We start from the raw sequence: 22,594 nt of genomic DNA on the forward strand, positions 1-22,594 counted from the left end.
AACAGCAACTGTTGCTGCTACTACTTGTGTTAATGACTTATCTGTCTTTCTTACTTTTTCTCTATTATCTTTCTTTTTAAAGGTATTTGTTTCTTTAATTTATTGGCAAGTTAAAAAACCGTTATGGTCGTCGAAAAGGGGGAGGGGTTTTTAAATTAAAAAACGCCCCTTTTTAAAGGTAAATCAATAAATTTAAAACAATTAATAATTTAAATTTTGCCACTAACTTTGACAGCTGTCGTGTCATTTTAAAACCAGTTAATTCAACACATTCTTCCTTAATTGAACCTTAAAAAACTCTTTTAATTTTGTTTCCTATAATATTCTCATATCTTTATGTGTGTTAGTGTAAATTTTCAATAAATCAATTTTTTGTTTTCTCTTTACTAATTGTTTTTTTTTTAACAAGAATTCTATGTTTTGTATAATTCTACTATTTAATTTTCTTAGTTTGTTTTATTGTCTTTTATCATTAACTGTTATGTTTTTTAGTCATGAACTTCTCCAACTTATTCGGTAAGGAACAATATAACCATTTCATGATTACTGTTACCCTCAGTTTGTTGACCACCACTTACTAAAGTTATTTGATTATCCTTGACAGTATAGGTACTTCTTCTAGCCTCGTTGGGCTCTAGCAATTCGCTTATGAAAAATTCACAATTATTCTCTTCATCTTCGTGAGAATCTTGTTCCGAATCCAATTCCATTTTTAAGGAGGAACTAGGATTAGGGAGAATAGTATTGGTAGCTTTGTCATTGTGGGCCTCCAGCATTTCAGAACTGTCCGATGAGTTGAGCAGAAAATCGGTTTCAAAGTCAAATTGTTTGCGGTTGTCTCTCTTAAGTGATAACTCTGATGTGGGCATAGTATCGAGGGGCGTAGTGGGTGAGAGGGGAGAATGCCATACTGTGTTAACATCTGGCTGCAGCAGTGGTGGTAGTCTTTTTATTCTATAGGATTCCAGCAATGATGATTTCTTTTCTACCTACAAACTAGTAGCACTCGATGATACTATAGAAATATCGGAGGAATGAAGCATATGGGCATGAGCCGCGGACTGGTGATGAGCATGAACATGTTGCTGTTGCTGCTGCTGGTGATGTTGTTGCTGAGCTGCCGTTTGCTGTAGCTGCATTTGTTGTTGTTGTTGCTGCTGCTGTTGTTGACTCAATTTCTCTTTTTTCACTCTTTGCTTAAGATGGACCTTGGCATGTCTTTTCTTTTCATCGGAACGAGCAAATTTACGGCCACAGATATCGCAAGAAAATGGTTTCTCTCCAGTATGGGTGCGTATGTGTGTGGTCAAATGATCTGAGCGACTAAAGGAACGCATGCATATGCGACATTGGAATGGTTTTTGACCGGTATGAATACGTATATGGCGGGTGAGTTCATCTGATCTTGAGAATCGTCTATCGCAGTTCTCCACCGGGCAGGCATAGGGCCTCTCGTGTACGGGCGTCTTACTGGGACGGTTGGGATATTTACGTGGCTTAACTGGGACTAGTTTCAAGGGCATGGCACTTTGTTGATAGACTTGAGATAAAATCTCATGACCCTTGCTGGTGGAGGGAGAATATTCAGCTAGTTGGACGACCGAATAACCTGTTTGAGATCCAGATGCCGAGGCGGAGGGAGTCGTTTGCATGTGATGAGTGGGTGTGTGAGTAGGTTCAGCATATGCCTCCTGCTTGGGTATGATCCCGCCTCCCAGGGCAGTACTAGAGGAGGCAGACGAAGGTCCGGGCAAGACCAATGTAGCGGTTTGCTGGCTACCAGCTGCGTATTCAGCTGGAGAATCTAACCACTGATATTTGGGTGTCGATACACCCATTTGCTGGCGATATTGTTGTAAATCGTGGGAATTTTGAGCTTGTTGCATATCGGCCAAGGTGGTAAATGTGCTGGAGCTGCCATAACTGGGAGGGGCAGCTTGCTTAAGTAAAATGGGTGAACAGTCCATTTGGAGGCCCAATAACTCTACATGGCGCGAGTCTTCATAGGCCGCTGCTGCAGCATGCATATGATGAGCAGATGGAGAGGGTGTAGAGGCGGGAATGGTGGCTTGATGTTGTGTGGCATAGTGAGCTTGGGTGGCTACAGCATTTTGAGGTCCCGGACCCAAAAGACTAAACATGGGAGGCTGGAATAGAGTCTTGTCAGGACTGGGCAGACTCCAACTATTGCCCAAACCGGCGGAAGGAGGAGACATAGGACCAGGCAATACCGTTAAAGAAGGTGAATGCATTTGTGTTTGATGCTGCTGTTGTTGTTGCTGATGTTGCGAATGCTGCTGCTGTTGTTGTTGTTGCTGCTGCTGATGCTGCTGTTGTTGAACGCTAGCAGCAGATGTATTTAGACCACTCATGGTGGTATTACCTGTGGTAGTAAAAATGCCACGATATGATATTTTACCACTACTACTACTTGTATTATTATTGTTTGCATGCTGGGATTGTTGTTGCTGTTGATAGGGATGATGATGGTGGTGGTGATGATGGTGATTGTGATGATGTTGGGCGTGTGTTTGGTGTTGTTGTTGCTGTTGATAGTGTTGTTGGTGTTGTAGGTGGTGATTGTGTTGATGTTGCTGCTGTTGCAGTTGTTGTTGCTGTTGGTGTAAGTGATTTTGATATATTTGGTTTTGTTGTTGGTCATGATAGTGTTGCTGGTGTTGTTGTTCTAGTTCAAGATGTTGTGGTGATTGTTGTCCAGTTTGCAGGTGTTGTTGCTGTTGTTGATGATGTTGTTGTGTGTGATGGTGTTGTTGCTGTTGTTGTTGGTGATGATGGTGTAAGGGTGTATTGCTTTGTGTTGTATTTGTATTATTTGTCCCTAATGTTGTTGTCGTTGTTGGTGTTGTTGTCTGACTTAGTTGTTGGTGTGTGGTAGTGGTGGATGTAGGATACATGGTACAACTATTATTACTTGTTTCTTCCTTAACAATTGTCAATGTGGGCGGGGTACTACGTTCCTCCTTCAATGGACTGCACAATACCGGACTGGCCACTGACTGAGGTTCCAACGACAAATCTTCAGATTCAATAGAACCTGCAAGCATATTACAAAACAAAAAATAATATAATAAAAATTATAATTAAATTAAAAGTAAATAAAAAACTTCTTTAATGAAAAGTGTATGGAAAATGATGATAAAATAGTTTTAAAAATATACTAAATTAATAAAAGTACATTTTCTCTTGATTAGTATTTAACTTTTAAAAAGTATTTGTCAAATTTTGTATGTGTAATTTTTGTAACCAAAATCCATTTGATCTTAATTTGTTTGCCTTCAGTCCAACTATAATACATCAAGTGTTTTGTATTGAATGACAATAAATTCCGCGAAGTTTTTGTGCCACCAAAGTGACAGTTTATGTCGGTTTTATTGACAAAAAATCAGTTAAAAAAGCATACGACACAAAAACGTGCAATAACATGAGCAAAAAAAAAAAAAAAAAGAAACACAGATATAATTTAAAGTGGTGGCTCAGCAAATGACTGCACAACAGCATCTTGGATAAAAACAATAACAAAGCATCCGAGATGTTGCACATGTTCAATGGTTTAGTGCAAAACGAACCAGCCAGCCAAGTTTTATATAGAATTCCTGAGAAATCTCAACACGGGAGGTCGTTTATGCAGCTCCAACACTCCAGTTCGATCAATTACGTTCTCAAGAATAAGACAAGTCAAGCAGAAAAAAAACAAAACTTCAGAACAATCAACATTTAAAGCGAAAAAGAAGAAATGAGAAAAGCAGGAGCTAGCACCTTAAACCCTGCAATTCTCTTTATCCCTCAAAAATCAGCTGGCCAGCCACAAACCCTGGAATGTACAAGCATTTGAGACAACTAACTGGGATAAGCTCGAAACAAAATAATGTAAAACACAGCAATAGCAAGAAATTGACTTGCAACTGACATTGCATTAGCAGAAATTGTTTATGTTAAAATACAATGAACATACATTGTCAGTTGTTGTTGGTATTTTTTTGTGGCGCTGCAAACTTAATGACGTATTTCCAATTCTTCACTATAAGTGTAACGTATCGTGTTATTGCTGCTGCTGTTGTTGATGAATTGTATTGCTGTGATCTTAATGTGAGGTGACATCAATCTCTTCTTTCTTTTGTTTTTGCTTTTTTTTTGTAGAATCATCATGGTTTGTGGACTTTTATTACAGTTTACATGGTTGTTTGTTTTCTGATCGGTGTTTTTTTTTGTTTTATTGTCCAGATATTTGCTGTTCAATATTAATGATGACTTTATTTATATGGCTTACAAGTTTATTGACATGTTCAATCACTCTAATCCAGTCAGTCAGTGGCAGTAACATTGAAAATTTTATATTATAAATTTTATCACTAATTTGTATTTGATTTTTTTTTTTGTGATTTTGTTGCAATAAATTAGTATTGCGTAATGTTTAGTTGTTATAAAGTAGTCAGGGGATATACATATGTATGTATAGCTATTAAGAAGAGCTTTATATGGGAAAATCTAAGTTTTTGTTTCATATTTTTTTAAGTAATCTTTATCTAAATATTTTGTAGGGTTCTTTGGATAATGTTTTTACCAGAATTTTTTTTAACTGAATTTTATTGTAAATACTTTGAGAAATTTAAAAAAAATATTATTTTTTTCAAATTTTGAAAACAAATTTTTAAAAAATTTTTTAAAATTTTATTTGTTAAAATTAAAATGTAAAACAAAAAATCAAAATTTTCTAAAATTATATTTAAAAATACAAATCTATAAAAAGTAAAAAAACTTGAACAGTTTTTGGAAAAAACTTAAACAAATATTATGCACTGCGCCGTGGATAACTTTATCCGTTAATAGCAAAATTAGTTTTAGAAGCTTAAGGTGTAGTTGCTCTTTCTAGTGTAAATTTATTTTAAATTTTTGATAAAATTCGTTGAACAAAATTTTAAAATATTTTTCTAAAAAATGTCTTTTTTTGATTTTTATGATATAAAAAGAAAAGGAAAGCCAAGGCTAAATAGAATATAGAAAACTTAATAGAGATTAATTTAAGAGAATTGTTTATTAATTGTTTGTGTTTTATAAGTGATTTTAAGCCTTTAAAAATTAAACCAAATAATTTTTTGTTTGATTTATGAGTCTGTAATTGTTTTTTTTTTTAAGCTTGTGAATCATAATATAATTACCAAAAATATTTAGTACTTCATTTTGTTTTATAGCCTTGTTTATTATTTATAAAAGTCCATTAAAATTCAAAAACAAACTAAACAGAAATGTACTTGTTAAAATGATTTAAATAAAACAGTAAGAAATACTCTTTAGATTTGTACAAATATGATATAAAGCTATAAATAATACTATAAATCCTGTAAATGAGACAATGGCGGATAAAATAAAATAAATGCATTACAAATTATGCTTAAATGATTTTATGGCAATATGCCGAAATTTCAAAGCTAATTTGTTTGCAAAATCTTTAAGAAGTTTGTAGTAATTTTATGCTTGACATTTTATTAAAATATTGTTTTTTTTTCTTATTATAAATTTGTTTATTTCCATTGGATTTGGTTTTTATTATGAGCCATATAACATGCATGTTTTATTATTATTATTATTACGCATGAGTTAAAAGTATTTTATGGTTTGTCTTGTATGTTTTTGTTGGAGGGTATTTATGGTGATATATTTTGGCTTTCTTTTTATTTTTTGTAAAATTTGTTTGTCATTGCTAATAAATGGTTTTTTGTTGCCAAAATCTACTATTAAAAGCTGATTTATCAATGTCAAATAGAATAAAAAAATTAAAAGAACTTTTATACATTTTAATCATAAATAAAAAAAAACATATTTGTGTTTTTTTTTTTTAGCCATTCGAGAGACGTTTAACGGTAAAAATATTATTTTAGACATGTCTCATAAATTTATTAAAAAACATTAGCTATTTTTTTCAAAATCTTTTTTTGGAAAATAAAATCATAAAATTTTGCAAGTCAAATATTAAGTTATAATTAATTTAAATTTCTTTATTTATTAAAAAGACAAATTTCAGTTTTAGTTTTCTTTATCTGAGGAATTTTGTTAAGGCGTGGGTGGGTGTTTTGGAAAAATGTTCCATCATTTTAAATTTAATATTTTTTATTTTTTATAGATTTGTGGATTATAAAGTAAAAATAATAATGTATTTTTAAAGAAATAAAGCATTTTTATAAATAACTAGATTGCTTTGCTACCTTAAATAAAAACTCATAAAATAAAAGTGTAAATAAAAAAATATTAATGCCTTTGAAGATTCATACGACATATTTCATGCAAATTTTTGCATGCATAAGCCTTAAAGTATGCTGTGGTTTGAATAATAGATAATTCAATTATTCAATTAAAAATAAAGGAAATTTTATTAGAATCATCCTTTTGTTTCAGCATTATGTTTAAACTATTTTGTAATAGAAAACTTGCTAAATGTTAAAAGCAGCCTTAGTGTATACTTTAATTTATCAAAACAATACAAAGTATGCAGCAAATAATAATACTTTGTTTTTCTTCGAAAATAGAAGAGATAAAGACAAATAAAATCCATTAAAGTTAGTAGAAACGTATTGTCGGGCATGGCCGACCATATGATACCCTACACCATGAGTATATTTTTACAATTTTTACTTTTATAAAATTTTTATTTTTTGTAAAGAAACTTTTATGTTGAATATTACCATAATTCCAAAATATTTAAGCCATTTATTGATAAAAAACTAAAATTTCTAAATGAGGCTTTATATAGATCAAATATGGGCCGATCCTCGGTAAATTTGGGAAAAGGATATATTTCTAAATAACAGTTAGTTTTGTTGAGTTTCATTGCGATACAAATGGTTACAAGTCAATTTTAGACGTTTAAGTCATTTTTTGAAGGGGGGTTTGTATGGGGGCTAGGGTCAAATATAGGCCGATCCTTACGAAAATCTGCAGTATCATTTATACTTATATAAAACTTATTTGTGCCAATTTTTAGAGAGATAGCAGAATATTTGACGTAATTATAGCATAAAAAGTTCAAATCGGGAGGTACGGTTGTATGGGGGCTAGGTGAAATAATGGACCGATTTCAACCATTTTCAATAGGCTTCGTCCTTGTGCCAAAAAACATGCTTGGTCCAAATTTCATCAAATTATCTTGAAAATTGCGGCCTGTACCTTGCGCACAAGGTTTACATGGACATCCAGCCAGCCGGACGGACGGACGGACGGACATGTCTTAATCGACTCAAAAAATGATTCTGAACCGATCGGTATACTTTAAGGTGGGTATTGGACCAATATTTTTGTATGTTACAAACATCAGCACAAACGTATAATACCCTCCCCACTATAGTGGTGTAGGGTATAATAATGGGAACTAAAATCAGCAATTCTGAGTTAAAAAGACAAAAATATTAGCTAAATAATTCTAAAATTAATACATTAGTTATAAAGAAATAAACTAATTAACAAAATTTATTTTTTTTGTTTAGCTGCAAACTCTCCATTTCAAATTATTATTCTTAATATGAAATATACTAATTTTAAACAAACTTTAATGATAATTTTCTTTAAAATATAAAGAAAAAAAAACACATTGATTGCATTTAATTATTTAAAATTATAATGGGGTTGATATCATTTTAAATTCTACTATAACAGCAAAAAACAAAAAAACTAAAACTAAAGAAACACACAGACACAACTTTATTTTATGTTCATTAATTCAATTAGAAAATTACTCGACACATCCATCAACAAATGCTATAGAATATACTTGAATTACACTGAATATCTCAAGTTAAATATTATTTAATTATCAAAAGATTTGTAGTTTTTTTGCTGCGTTTTTTTTTTTTTTGTATTAAAAAAAAGAAATCATTTACTGACATTAAGAACATGATAAAGTAGCAAAAAACGGCTGTAAATAGTAGTAGTTCGGTAGTATTTAGTAGTTTTTTTTCTGTGTTCTAATAAGAAACATTGACACTGAACGGAAATGTTTAATAAATGATTAATTAATTGTATAGTTTGCATGTTTGTTGTTTTTCAGAAAAAAATTTAATCAAATCGAAAAATAAAACAAAAGTCATTAACTTAAATTAGTTTTCGTTGGAGGGTTTAAATTTAATATTTAAATAGTTTAAATTAAAAAAATTAAATTTAAAAAATTTTAAACAAAAAGTTATTAATTGCAAAATAATTCAAATAAATTTTCAAAATTAAACAACAAAATGTTAAAACTTGCTTTAAATGAGTTAAACATGATTTAAGAAGTTATGATTAAAAAAAAGGAAAAACATAAAACACTAACCTGTTATTGGTGGTGGTTCGACAACGGTCGAAGGACCAAAAAATGAGGGTATATCACTTGAAGTGGTGACGGGTGTATTTAAATCTCCTTGTTGAGCCTCAATGTGCGAATGTTTAATATCTATGCTATCGCCTACCGACGATACACTGGCACCACCCACCGGACTATGTTGGGTGGTATTCAATAGACTTAAATGTGAAGCCGAGCTACGACCACTTGTTGTAGTGGTGCCAGCCGTATTAATACTAACAGCAGCACTGGCGATCGAAGGACTATTATGTTGCAGAGGAGAGTTCTGTTGTTGCTGATGATGTTGCTGTTGAGTTTCAGCTGACACTGAAATGGAACCCAAACGTGCGTTTGTATAATGACGTGATAATGCTGAATTCGATGTTGAGATACTGCTAAGCGAGGACGAGGCGGTTGTTGATGCTGTGGCGGGCAATGATTCGGCTGCCGACGATGAGGGTGATGCTGTGGAGAGATTGTAATGCAATAGGGTCTGAGAACCCAAATGTCCTCCGCCAAAGGACGAGGGTGTGGTGAGATATGTAGCTCCGGAAGACACCGCTGTGGAGGGACTCGTCTGAGCGGTGGTCTTAAAGAGGCATGTGTCAAAACTTAAAACATTGAAATGCGCCGCTGCCGCTGATTCGGTGAGTAGAAAAGTGTGATGCGATGGCGCCACTAGGGTTTCAAGCCCTTCCATGATCATGGCCGCTGATGGGGTTCCAGGGGCTACGCCACCTAAAAAGATAATTAACAACAAAATTATATTAATAAAATGTTAAAAAAAAACTTATTGCTTAAATTATTATAAAAAACACAAAATTTCACTTTTTACACTTGACTTCAAGAGCTCTCAATAAACATGCTATAGTCCCATTATGACGGCCATCAAAGAAATATTTATTTTGATTTTTTTTATTTCATTGTTTTGAATTCGTTTAGTACCTTATAATAGACCCACAAAAAAGCTGCCAGGGAACAAAGCATCAGAAAAAAAAAAACATTTGTAAAAACAACAATTAAACGGTAGTGATTTTAGCGCATAGATGCTGTCATTAAGTGCACTTAAAATGCAAAAACAACAAAACACAATGAACAATTTTTATTTATTTTTTTTATCAAAACACAAAATATCTAAATGTTAAACATTTGTAAGGCAAACTTGTGTGGCTGTGTGGCAAAACACACTGAAAAAGAAATCAAATTTATGAAAAAAATCAAAAAAATAAATAAAACAACAAAATTTTCAGATGACGCCACAATTGAGACAAAGTTGATTTTAATAAAGTTGAGTGTTGGTTGTTATTTTTCAACACTTTTTAACAAAAGTACTCTGACACACACACACACCACACAGACTCTTAGTCAGTCACTCATTCGCTTAGAGGGCCTCGTATAAAATGTTTTTCATTCATAATGAAGATCGTTTAGAAATTGATCATAATAATGACGAAGACGTTGGCTGTGGATAATTAAGTTTGTAATGATAATTATGTGATATAAAATAGTGGTTTGTATTGGTTTCTAATGGAGGTAATGTCGCTGATATTTGACTTGATTTTAGTTTTTTTTTTTGATGCTAAACTATTTGTGCTTTTACAAGTAGAGTTATGGCTAAAATATGAGTGTTAGAGTGTGTTTAAGTGTTTGGTCTAAAAGCAGACCGCATAGTAGAATAAAGTTCTAAAATTTAACAGTAGTTCCCAAATCGTTAAAATGGATTCTTTTAGCAATTTTGTATAGAGAAAATTTAAAAAATTTCTTAAAATTTTTAAGTTTAACATTTTTCAACAGAACAAAAAATCATAATTAATAAAAATCTTAAAAAAATACATTTATATAAAATCTGACAATTACACCTTCAGTTCGAAGTTTTTTTCTTTCGCCGTAAGTTTTATCCGATTTCACAAATATTTATTTTAAAATTAAAAGAATATTTAGAGTTATTAATAACTAAAATATAAAGAAATTTTGTTATGATTTGGGAAACACTGGCCAGGTTGCACACACAGAAACACAATAATACACAAATATTTGCACACACTTTATTAATGTAGCGTAAAAATTCATTATAATTTTTTTAGCATAAAATCATTGACAATTTCATGCTCATCTCCATGGTTTTGAAATAAAAATAAAAAAAAAAAAACGAAAACAACAACTTATGAGTGGATATTTGTTTTTATCTTTTTTAGCTTTTATAATTTTATGTCATATTTGGTGGTGGAGGTAAGTGTTCCCAACACTACACCACACAAGACCAATCATCATTTTATGCAAATTACTGTCAATACAAGTGAAGCTAATAATGATGTTTAAAGTTTATTATAATATAAAAAAGAAAAACACATACAACGTTATTTTAGCGCATAATTTTACGAACAAGAAAAAAAAATACCAAAAAATCGCTTCATTGATCTTTAGAAAACTTTTAAAGATTTTCATAGAAAACGACATCATAATATTAATTTTTGAAACTAATAATAAAAAATAAGATATAAAATTTAATTAAACGGAAAATTAAATTAAAAATTTTACTGGTACAACATGTAATGAAACTATAAAAATATTAATGAAGATTTTTTTTAATTTAGAAAAAAGAGAAGAAAATATGTATTGGCGCCAATTTTGTTTTAAATTTTTTTTATAAAATTGTAGTGTTAAATATTTAAAGAAAATCTCTCCCTACATAGAGGAAAAAAAGATGTTTTAAAATTATACTCACTTGTCAATATCATTCGTTTTCAAGGTATGTACGGGTCGTTGTCATATTAACAAAAATATTAAAAAAATACACCACGTTATTAAATCAAGAAAAAATAATAATGTGTTATCAAAGTGATGACAATATGTTGTCAAACTGAACATTACGTTGCCAAAATAACAACGATTCCAAATGATATTAAGCGTAATCGAAATGATAACAAGGCGTTGTTGTAATGACAACGAAGTTTTGTACCAATTACAATAGTGATTGTAAAAATAATAACTGGGAGTTATTTTAATTGTCTAAATTTTAACAAACGTGATAAGCTTGCTGTAGACAGGGGATTTTATTAATTTCGTTACTTTTCTATCGGTTTTTTCTCTCTGTGTACATGTGGGTATGTTTTCCATTTTGTAAGTGTTTTTATTTTTCCCACCATATGTGGGTCAGTAGTTGAGTCTTTGATTGTCTGTCAATATATATTTTTTGCCACAAAAACAAGAAATGTTTAAGCGATCGTTTATTTTGTAATAAATACTGTTGTATTCATTTGACTATCATTTTTTTCTTTAAACATTTAATCGATTTTAATTTAATTGTTTATATTTTGCTTTTGCTCTCTTCGTTTGTCCTCTCGCTCTTGCGGTGTGTCATTGACAGCTGTCACTTTTAAGTTTAATATCTGGGAAGATCTTATTTTTGTTTTGCTGGTGAGTGAGTGGGTGTTGCTGTTTTGTTGCTTTTATAGGCTTTTATTGTTTTTAGAAAAATATATATATATTTTTTTACAAAACATGTCATTTTATTGTATTTTATTAAAAAACAAAATTGAAAGTAAATTTAAGCAATAATAAACAGTTTAACTATTAAGTAATTAATTTTAACGAAATTATGGAAATAATTAAAAAAAAACATTCAAAAAATAAACCTACAAAATTTTAATTCAAACTCAAGGTTTTATCTTTAAACCGTGGTCAACTGAAAGAGAACATAGCATTCTCTTAAGCCAATATTATAAGATATAATAAAGCTTCTGTTAAAAAGCTGTAATTTAACCTTCTTTTAAGTTGGTTTTAGTTTTTATCGTTATACGTTCCCTGAGTGTCGATGCCTGATTTACTTTAATTGCTAACAAGATTTCTTAAGCTTGTGTTAAATTTATAATAGACTTAAGCCTTTTAGACTCAATAGAATGTTTGCAAATATTTGTAAATTTATTTCCCCCAAACAAACCCCTTTATTAAATTGTTAAATTTTTGCTTAACTTACCCTGTCATTCATTACAAAGTTATAAATAATTAATTTATGTAAATCGTTTTTACGTTTAGAAGTCTTTACATTCAGAAAAATAAACCACTACAGCACCTTAAACCAAATTACAAAAAAAAAAACGTAAAATTTTGTATTTTATTACAAGACACCAACACCACATAAAACATGACACATAAGATGTCAAAAAACAAAAAATTCATTCATAAAAATTGAAAACCAAAAAAAAAAAAACAAATTTTTAAATGAATAAATTCGAAAAACATAAAAATCTTTTAAGACTTGAAAACAAAATCTTTAAACAATCTTTAACAAAACAAAAGATAAACATGAAAAAAAAAAAACGATGGATGAGTATTTTTTCCCCCAAAAGCAGTTAGCAAAGGCAACTTCATTCATTCATTCTTAAAGATACAAAAAATCAATACAATAAAACCAGAAATCTTGAAATCTGTGTTTTTTTTTTAAATTTGTTTCTGTTAAAATGTTTTTTTTTTGTTTGTAGCTTTAGACTTGGTTGCTGTATATAATTATTATTTTATTTTTAAACTGTTTTTTATTTTATATATATATTTTTTTTCTTCAATAAAGTCAATTGACACTCCTTTAAACTAAACTGAACGTAGCAGAAAAACAAAAAAATTAAACCAAACACTGTGTATAAAATGTTGAAATTTAAAGTGAAAAAACAAACTTTTTCAGAATTAAAGTTAAAAACTTGTTTTTTACGGTGTTGATTTTATATTGAACTTGTGTCTATTCTTTAAGAGAATTTAACAGCTCTAACAACAACCATAAAAAAATTGTCTTTTATAGGATGTTTAATAATGTTTGAATTTTTATTCTACGTTTTCATTCATCTCTTCTAGGTCTAGAAATTGCTTAACGATTTTTATTTATTTATTTATTTTTTTTTGCATATTCAAAACTAATTCTCATAACTTGTTGTAAGTATGAACGAACGAACGTGTATTGAGATATGAGGAAATACAGTGTGTGAGAATAGTAAACATCTAATAATGCCGAAGCTTTCCTTAATAAATATAACATTCGCTAGCTTTTAGCTTTTCTATTTCCTCTTTCCTAGAATAATATTATTTATTCTGAAGCTTTTTTCGTAAACAATTAAACACTTAAGCAAATGAGAGAGGAAAATTACATATTCATTACACTAGGTAAGTAAATTGCGTTCTTTAGCTTTTTCAATTTTCTCTTCCTTATAATTAAACACTTAAGCAAAAGAGAGAGATTTCGTATTTATTAGATTAGGCAAGTAACTTGCATTAATTCTCAGCAATTATTAATTTTTGTTTTTCCATTAAAAAAGCTTACAAAAGCACACTTTTCCTTTTCTACGCATGGTGAGAGAACCTTTTTAGATTAAACATTTAAGCAAAAGAGAGAGCGAGAGAAAGAGAGAACACATTAGCTTTAGCTTACGTAAGTTTAGATTCAGAAATGATTTCAGTTGTAAGTTATTATTAGAATTAAACTGATTTATCTAGAACACATACTGATTACTTTTGTCTCCCACTGTTAAGTGGCCTCTTGTAAACAAAAGTGTCTCATATTTTTTTAATTTTTTTATTTATATTCCTATAATAAGAGAATCTCTAACTAAATGAATATACAAATTTAGCGTTTCGATTAAAATAATATGGGTTTTTTTTCAGCATTTTCAGTAACAGTAGAGAGTGAGAGCAAAAGTAAAGTTGATAAGAAAAGTTAATAAGAAACTTTAGTTGCAAATTGTTTGGGGCAAATCAAAAGTACATGCAGAAAAGAAAAAGAGTATATATATAATTTAAAATATAAATAATAAATTAAATTATGTTTAACATTAAATTAAACGAAAAGATGATTATTATGGAACAGAGAGAAAAAGCTGTAATTTTCATCAGAAAATAACTTTCTCTCTCTAACGTAAGAAATAGCTTTGCTAATAAGAGCGAGTTATAGAAAAAAAGGCATTGATGATACTTCGGAGAACTATGGTCCTTCGGGATATACATATCAATAGAGTAACTTTTAAAACTATTTTAAGTGGAATAAATTTTTTTCAAAAAAAATTTCTTTAAGTGTAATTATTTATAGAGATTTTTTTGAACTTTAACGAAGAAGAAATCTAAACTTATTATAATTGCAAAATAGATTTTTATGTTTGGTCTTTCTATATGCAATTAGTACTTTCAGTACTGCTAGCAGTTACTTTCAGTTTGATTGAAAACATTTTTTTCATTACAAACAAGTTTCTTTTTTTATTGATAAAAATATATATAAAAACTGCACAGAAATCAAGTATAAAATATTATTTTCCTATAAATCATAAATAAATAAATATTATTATAATTTTCGTTTTTTTTTCCTTCTACAACATTTCATTACGTTTATTTTGCCAATAGTCTGCTGCTGCAGCCTTCTTAAGCCATTATTATTATTAAATAAACATTAAGATTTTTTTTCTTTTCTTCAATAATATACGATTTCAAAATGTAGATTGTCTACTTAATGGCTCCAATGTCTCAAATCATTGTTGTTGTTTATTTAAATAAAATTGTTTGTAAGTGGCAAAAAAATATAAATATTAAAATATAAATGTATAAAAACTAAAGTTTAAATACATATTGTAAAGTGTCTAATATTTTGATTGGATTTATGCAATTTGTCTGCGACTCTAAAGAGTTTGATTTAAATCCAATGAGGGGCCAAAATGTATTAGAATAAAAATGAAAAATGAACATGTATAGTCAGTCATAACAGTCCGTATGTTACCCTACACAAGTGAGTATGTTAACGATGTGGACCCATTTTAACCATTTTTCAAATTGTGACCTGTAACGTGCGCACAAAGTTTACATGGACACACAGAAAGACGGACATGGGTAAATCGACTCAGAAAAAGATTCGGTGTCGATTTTTACACTTTAAAGAGGGTGTTACAAACATCACCCTTCCTGCTATAGTAGTGTAGGGTATTAAAATATTTAAATATATATTTGAAAGGGATTATTAAAATAAAACATTTAACTGTTAAATTATATGTTTTAGTTGTTTTTAAATTTGAATACTTTAGAGGTAATTAAGAAAAAAGTCTCTGCAATATTAAGTTTAATACAGTGAGTGATAAAATTAAAATAAACAATTTTCTTATTCCTTCCTTTTGTCTTTATTATTAATTGTTTATTAAAATATATATTTTTTACCAATTTTTTTTTATTAAACACAATATATGTGACGTGTTTTTTTTAAATTTATTTTTTCCTTAATTTAAAGTCAATTTTTTTTTTCTTAAATTTATATATATTTTTTAAATGTTTAATAAATGATGTTTTTGACACAAAATGACCTTCATGTTAATTTATAAATAAAATAAATATATAGAAATATAGACAAACATATTTTTCTTTTCTTTCGAAAACTTTTTTGGTCACTTATAATAAATTATTATAAAAAAACAATAAACATTCCAAATTGTTAGTTCAACAATTTGAAAACATATTTGTTTTTATATTTATAAGAAAAATAAATAAGTTATAAAAAACATAATAATTTGGAAATTATAAATAGTTCAAGGTGTTGTCAAAATAAACAGCTGATATTATTTTCCTTAACAATCATAGGTTCTCTAGAAATTCTCTTAAAAAGTAGAGAAAAAGACAGAGAAATTTATGGTGAAATTTAGTAAATTGTGAAAACCAAATATTTAGAATCGTTTGTAATTTTAATTGTGCTAACAAAATTTTTGGTAAAGCTAAACAATTACCATAATTGCTGCAATTGTTGAGCTTGTTTAAATCAACTTTTAACCTTAAAAATCTGTAATAATTTAGTATCTCTTTTAGTATGAATTTTACTTTAGATCTTTTATATTATTTACCTGTTTTCTAAAGTCTTTAAAATTCTATCTGCTGGTTAATTCTTTTTTTTCTATATATATCTCCATAAATTTTAATAATTTAATATTTTCTTGTTGTGTTTTTATGTCATTAATTAGCAACATATTATAAATAATATTTTATTTAGATATACAAGCATATATTGAGACATTTTTTTTATTAGTTTATTATGGAGGATATATAAATCTAAAAAATATGTTCGCGCTCAATAAAAATGTACAAACAATTTTATTATTAATAGAAAAATATATATTTAAATACAAATAAAAATCAGAAAAACATTTAAATAAAATTGAAATAAATAAAAAAAATTTCAAAAATTGTGGGAATTTAAAAATTATTGGTAACGATCAGAGTTTTTATCGATGAAGTACTAGAAGGGATTTATCAAAATCACAGCTTTTAAAACAAAAGCTTTTTTGTAATTAATTAAGATCGTTTAGTAATTACACATAGAATCAGTTTGGATTCTAACAAAAAATTCAAAAACTTAACCATATGAAAAAAGTTGTTCGTAACAATCTGAGACTTAATCTGTAAAGTAATTGAAAAGCTTTCTAAAATCAAAGCTTTGAAAATAAAAGATGTTCATGGTTATCTTATAAATATCTTAAGAAAGCTTGAAGATCATAAAACAGGTTCAAAATAACAAATTATTACGATATCTTGAAAGCTTTTGAAAATAAAAGCTTTTCATAGTTCTCTCATTCAAATGATTAGAAAGCTTAAAGATCATGAAACAAGATCAGAAAACAAATCATTACGATATTTTTGAAAGATAAAATATCGTTGGAGGATTAAATTCCGTACTTTTGTACTTAGACTAATACGAAGATCAGAAGTTCAATGATTAGTCCATTGACTAATTAATAGACCAGTGGAAAGATTGTTATATAAACTGGTGCATAAATGAGGTAATAGTGTAATCACATTAAATCCGAAGGAAATACACCTCTATCGGGACTGTTGGGCTCTTATTAGCCAAATCGTCAAGAGGGAATCGAATCCATCACATCTGGTGTACCAGAAAGAACATAAACAACTACAAGAGGCTACTTTCTGATTAAACTTATTACTATTTCCAAATTTAATTTCTCCATGCCAACTTCACAATCATTTCAGTACAATTAAACTCGTTCTCTATTATCAGCGATTGTCGATCACTGTTCTAAACCCTACTTATCTACGAACCTTTCCTCATCACCTGTAAACAAAACCGGAACTTTAACTTAATATTTTTTGAATATTTATAGGCTTTAATTTTATTTAAAGAAAACAAAAAGATAAATCCCAACAAAATTGAAGAAAAAAAAAAACATCTTAAAACATCAGACGGACAAAGAGATCCAATGAAAACAGCAACACTTACGACAACAACCAAAGACAATCAGTCACTCAGCAGGTCATAAATGTTAAATGGTGGCTATGAATATGAAACGTCACACCGTTTCATGACAACAACGAGATCCAACAACAAAAACAACAACAGCAATCACTTCAATACAAACATTAAAATAAAATGTCAGTTTTGAAAATAAAAATGTGTGACATTTATTTTTAAGCTTTTTGATCTTTTTTTTCTTTAATTTTTTTTTTTGTAAATTTTGAAAATAATTTTTTGTTAAAAAAAATTAACTAAAAATTAATTTTTTACTTTTATGAAGAGAAATAAATTAAAATTAATTATATTTAACCCCAGCGATAACTGAAGTTTAAGTCTTAGTTGTAAAAACAACATTATGGTTAAAGGAAACAAAAATGTTAGTTAAGGTAAGCAAACTTCAACTGTAACAAACATTTGTTGCACTTAAGCAACTAATTTAATGAATTTTTTTTATAAAATTTTTTAAAAATTTAACTTTTATGTGTAGCCAAATATTATAATCCCTAGATATGTATCTGCCTTTAGCTTTACAATGTTCATACAAGTTTAGGTATTAGTTTAGTTAAGCCAACTAATTACTTGTTCGTGTTTTTTCTACTTTTAATAATTCCCATTTAGTTAAGAAAAATTACCGACGGCTTTGTTTAAGTTATTTTTAGGTTTTTTTGTTGTTTATAATTTGACATTTTTTTAACAAAAACTAAATTATTTTTAATCTCTATTGTCTGAGTAAAAAAACACTACAAGTGTGTATTTTTTATATTTTTTATAATTTAATTAGATTTTCGTTATAATTTAATAAGAAGTAAAACTGACGCCAACAAAATAAGTATTTTGCGCCTAAGTGGGGTGTGACAGATTGCGGTGGACACAACTACAACTAAAGCAACTATAACAACAATAATTTCCATCTTTCAAATTTATTAAGAAAAGACAAAAAACTATTTCTTAAAAAACTGTTTACACGTTTATTTACCCCATTCATCTTAAAAAATAAACAAACAGCAAAAGAAGGCTTTAGAGGATCAGTTCATCAGTGCAAGCATCCAGTTTTTTTTTTTTTGTTATTTTTTAGAAAATCATCCTAAATTATACAGATTATTACATTCTCTATCTAAGACTGTTGACGATACATTCACAGTAGCCGTAATATATAGTTGGCATTAAAATATTCTATATTAAATATGATTTATTTTATTGCTAGAATGTGGCCAACATCGTCTTACACGTATAGTGAGTGAGTGAATGTTGGCTGTTTAAAATGTTTATTTTCATTTTCTTCTCCTCATCTTCACATGATCTTTAAATTTATTAAACCATACAAAATAGTGGCATTTTGTCATGTAATTTTTTTTTTAATTTTCTAAATATTATTCTTAATATTTATTTTTTTAATTACATGACTATGAGATTAAGTAATTTTCTTTGAGTGCAGCCCATTAATATGGGGCGTATGAAGTAGCCGCTTTTTTTGTTTATTTATACAATTTGTATAGTTTTAGTGGTTTTTCTTTTCTATTTAACACTTTTGTTTTAGTTTTTTTTTACAATGTGTGCAGGGCCTGGTTTCGGTTTAGCACCTTTTAGAGGTGCTGACTTTAACACCTAAATCAAAATTGAAACAATAAAATCTATTTAGTAAATTGTAGATCATGCGTAGATGTTATTTAAGTGATTAGAAGACTATTGTTTAAAAATATAACACCTAGTCTGAAGTTTTATTGTTTAGTTGATTTTTGTCAAGAGACCGTTAATCTAAGACTGTCATGGAAAAGCTTACATTTTGTTTTATAACTTTAAATCCCGATATGCTTTGCCTAATATAAGTTTTTGTCTAATCTTATACAACTTCAAATTTATCGTTAAGTTAAAAAGTTTAGAATGCTAAAAGCTCATCCTAGTTAAAGTTTAAAATAAGCTTCCGTTAAAAGTTTGTTTAAAATAAAAACTGAATATAAAGAAAGAAAAAAATTTAAAGCTTTTAAAGCCCATGCTAGTTACTATTTAAAATAAGCTTTTGTTAGAACCTAATTGAAAATAAAAACTAAACATAATTCTTTAACCTAAAATTTCAAATTGAAAGCTTTTAGATAAGTGTTTGAGTGCGAAGTCCTATCTTTTTTCTAATAAATAACAAAATTGGCTAAAAGCTCATTTTATGCAAACTTTTTTTTAAGATTTTAAATTTATTTTAAAGATGTTATATAAAATACTTTATCAACATATTTCCTCTTGAATAGCTGTTTAGTAAATAGTCCTTTACCATAAGCATCAAAATATAAAAGTTCTTGTTAGATTGTATCTGGTTTTCAAATAAATCGGTTAATAACTATGAAAACTAAAAAGCTTTCAAACTACACTCTCTAAAAAGCTTCATACTTTTATATAATAAAAATAGGAAACTTAAGCAAAGCTTTCTTTTAACAAACTTTTAAGATTGAAGTTTATATATAAAATCATTGTTTACCAATTATATTTGTTAATAATAATTATTTAATAATTATGAAAACTAAAAAGCTTTTAGACTATACTTTCTAAAACGCTTAATATTTGTATATAACAAATAGTAAACTTAAAAGCTAGGAGTACTTTTTAGATATTATTAAGATTGAAATCAATATTTAAAAGCTTTTGCTAAATAATAATAGCTAGAGATTTATTAACCAATTTATACCCGGTAAACATAAGATCCTGAATTGGTATAAGTCTTTCTTTATATTAAATGGACTTTGAAGTTATTGTACCAAACATTTATTGAAGACTCGATATTAAATTAAAACTGAAAGTTCGAAAGTTCTACTACCAAATATAAAAAAGCTTGAAAAGTCGATGCTGTTATAGAAACCCAGTTTAAGAGTGTTCCAAGTTGAAATAAAACTTCCTGTCGTAAGGATCTCTTGTAGAAGTTCAAATTTCAAAGCTTTTAAGAAGGTTTTTTTCTTTTGATTGCATTTATTTTTTTTACACAATTTTTGTTTAGTTATTAGTTATTTATAACAATTTATCTAATGTTTATTGAACAAATTTTGTATGAAAAATTGTCCTATAAACCTGTGATAAATTGTTATGAATAAGACCCTAAGGTTTTTAGTTAAAAACTTTTATGAAAGCTTTATAAAACAAATTTTCATAGAATTTGTTTTATTAACCTTTGTTAAATGTTTTATATAAAATTTAAATTGTTTCTATTTGAGAAATTATTTTTTATAATAAAAACAAAGTTTTATAATTTTTTAAATAAAATTTTAAGAGATGTTTATCAACATTTATCAAAGCTTTACAAAACAAATTTTTGTACAAAATTTATTATTATTTCAAATTATTAAAAAAAATAAAAAATTTAACTAAATAAACATTTAACATAGTTTTATAAAATAATTTTTTTATTTAAAATTTTGTTTTAAAAACATTTTTTTTCGACAACTTGTTGCACTAAATTTTAAAAAATTTCAAATAATTAAAATCTTTTCTTAGCACTATTTATTTTGAAATCTTGACTGCTTAACATTACTTTACATAAATATAACATTTTCTATAATATAATAAAGAAAACAAAGTTAAAAACTTTTAAACACCCACCTGGATATAATTGGCACGTGCAGAAGAAAGATCAGCCAAAAGTTGAAAATAGTTTGTTAGCCGGAAAAAAGAAATCACAATTTTTTTATTTAAAATGCGATTTCTTTGTAAAGGGTAACACTGTTTAATAGCACAAACATTTAAAATGTTGTTTTAAAAATTTTAGTTAATTTATAGTTATTTATATATATTTTTTACTTTATATATTTAATTTAAATTAGTGTTTTTCGTTGCGGCAAAAAACACTAAAATATAATTTATGATTTTGTTTATTTTGCACCAAAATGTATCTTTTTTAGTTTTTTTCTTTGTGTATAAATTTTAAGCTCAAAATAGACGTAAGAGCACACAACTAAATAAATCGATAAAAAGTATATATAATGCAAATATTTTTCTTTATATACATATATATATTTGTAGATATAATAATGTTTTATTTTATTCTTCTTTTTTTTTGCACAAAATAAAATACGTCACAAAGTTTTTTTAGAGAGCTTTTTTTTTGTTTCTCACAAATGACTACAAAAATTCATTCATAAAAAAGTATTTTTTTAGTAGTTGAGTTTAGGGTTTATGATTTCTTTTAACATGAACAGCTTCAGCTGTTGGTAAAATTAATCCTTTTGTTAAGAAATTTTCTTGAATTTTTCACTTTTTGTTGCGAAAATATCTTAAAGATACATTTCCTCGATCAACACTTTCTTATTTGTTTTAATCCAATTTGATTTTTCTTTAAATTTTCACTTTTATTTTTGTTTTTTACTTTTTTGTTTTATTTTTTCAAATAAATTTTTATTAAACATTGATAATATCTTTGGGATACTTTTAAACAGATTTGACAGTTCACATTTGTTTCTTGCTTTTATTTTCTATTAATTTATTTGCTTTCTTCAAAAAAAAATATTTCAATTAAAATATTTTTCTTATTTAACTCGGAGTGTCTGATTTGAATTATTTTATCTTTTTCTTCTTCTGGTTAGAGTATAATATTAAGATTAGAGAGTGTATATATCTATATATTTAGTGTAGGTAGTTGGTTAGACCGTCACGTTAGCTAGTTCGAACACAACTGAAGCACGAGATGAGTACACAATTGGTTTTTATGAATGAAACCGGCCAAAGCTTATAAGATACATTTTATTCAATCTTATAGTATGCACAACTGAATCTGAAACAACTGCCCCTTCCACTGAAAGAAAAACAAGCAACGTATTACTCTTACACAAAATTCGAACATTCGAAATTTCCCCTATTTGCTCTCGCAATCTTCTCCCGTTTTATTTAAGTAACTTATAGAAAGAGAGAGAGAGCGAGAAAGAGAGTAAATGTATCTGTTAGTGTTTATGTATCCAATGGTTGTTTAAGTTAACTCCCCGTTATGTAGCCATTTTCAGGCTGTTAGGCTGGCGCAAGCGCATTTAAACCAATCAACA

At 28.0% G+C, this 22,594-nt stretch overlaps 1 protein-coding gene across 2 annotated transcripts; it reads right to left on the bottom strand.

Moving 5' to 3' along the window:
* Window positions 1-441: 441 nt before the first annotated feature.
* Window positions 442-22,307, bottom strand: LOC111690825 (dendritic arbor reduction protein 1). 2 transcript variants are annotated; one of them, XM_046948635.1, is made up of 4 exons: window positions 21,162-22,301; window positions 8,318-9,064; window positions 2,933-3,055; window positions 442-2,383 (listed from the first exon to the last, which is right to left on the bottom strand). In XM_046948635.1, the coding sequence occupies exons 2-4, from the start codon at window positions 9,030-9,032 to the stop codon at window positions 990-992; spliced, it is 2,232 nt and encodes a 743-aa protein (XP_046804591.1). In that variant the 5' UTR covers window positions 9,033-9,064; window positions 21,162-22,301; the 3' UTR covers window positions 442-989. The 2 variants fall into 2 exon arrangements, with proteins under 2 accessions (XP_046804591.1, XP_023309163.2); XM_023453395.2 differs by having other exon boundaries at window positions 442-3,055; window positions 21,162-22,307.
* Between the last annotated feature and the right edge of the window lie 287 nt (window positions 22,308-22,594).

The sequence above is a fragment of the Lucilia cuprina genome, chromosome 4 (assembly GCF_022045245.1).
Source record: "Lucilia cuprina isolate Lc7/37 chromosome 4, ASM2204524v1, whole genome shotgun sequence".
In the NCBI taxonomy this organism is placed as follows: Eukaryota; Metazoa; Arthropoda; class Insecta; order Diptera; family Calliphoridae; genus Lucilia; species Lucilia cuprina.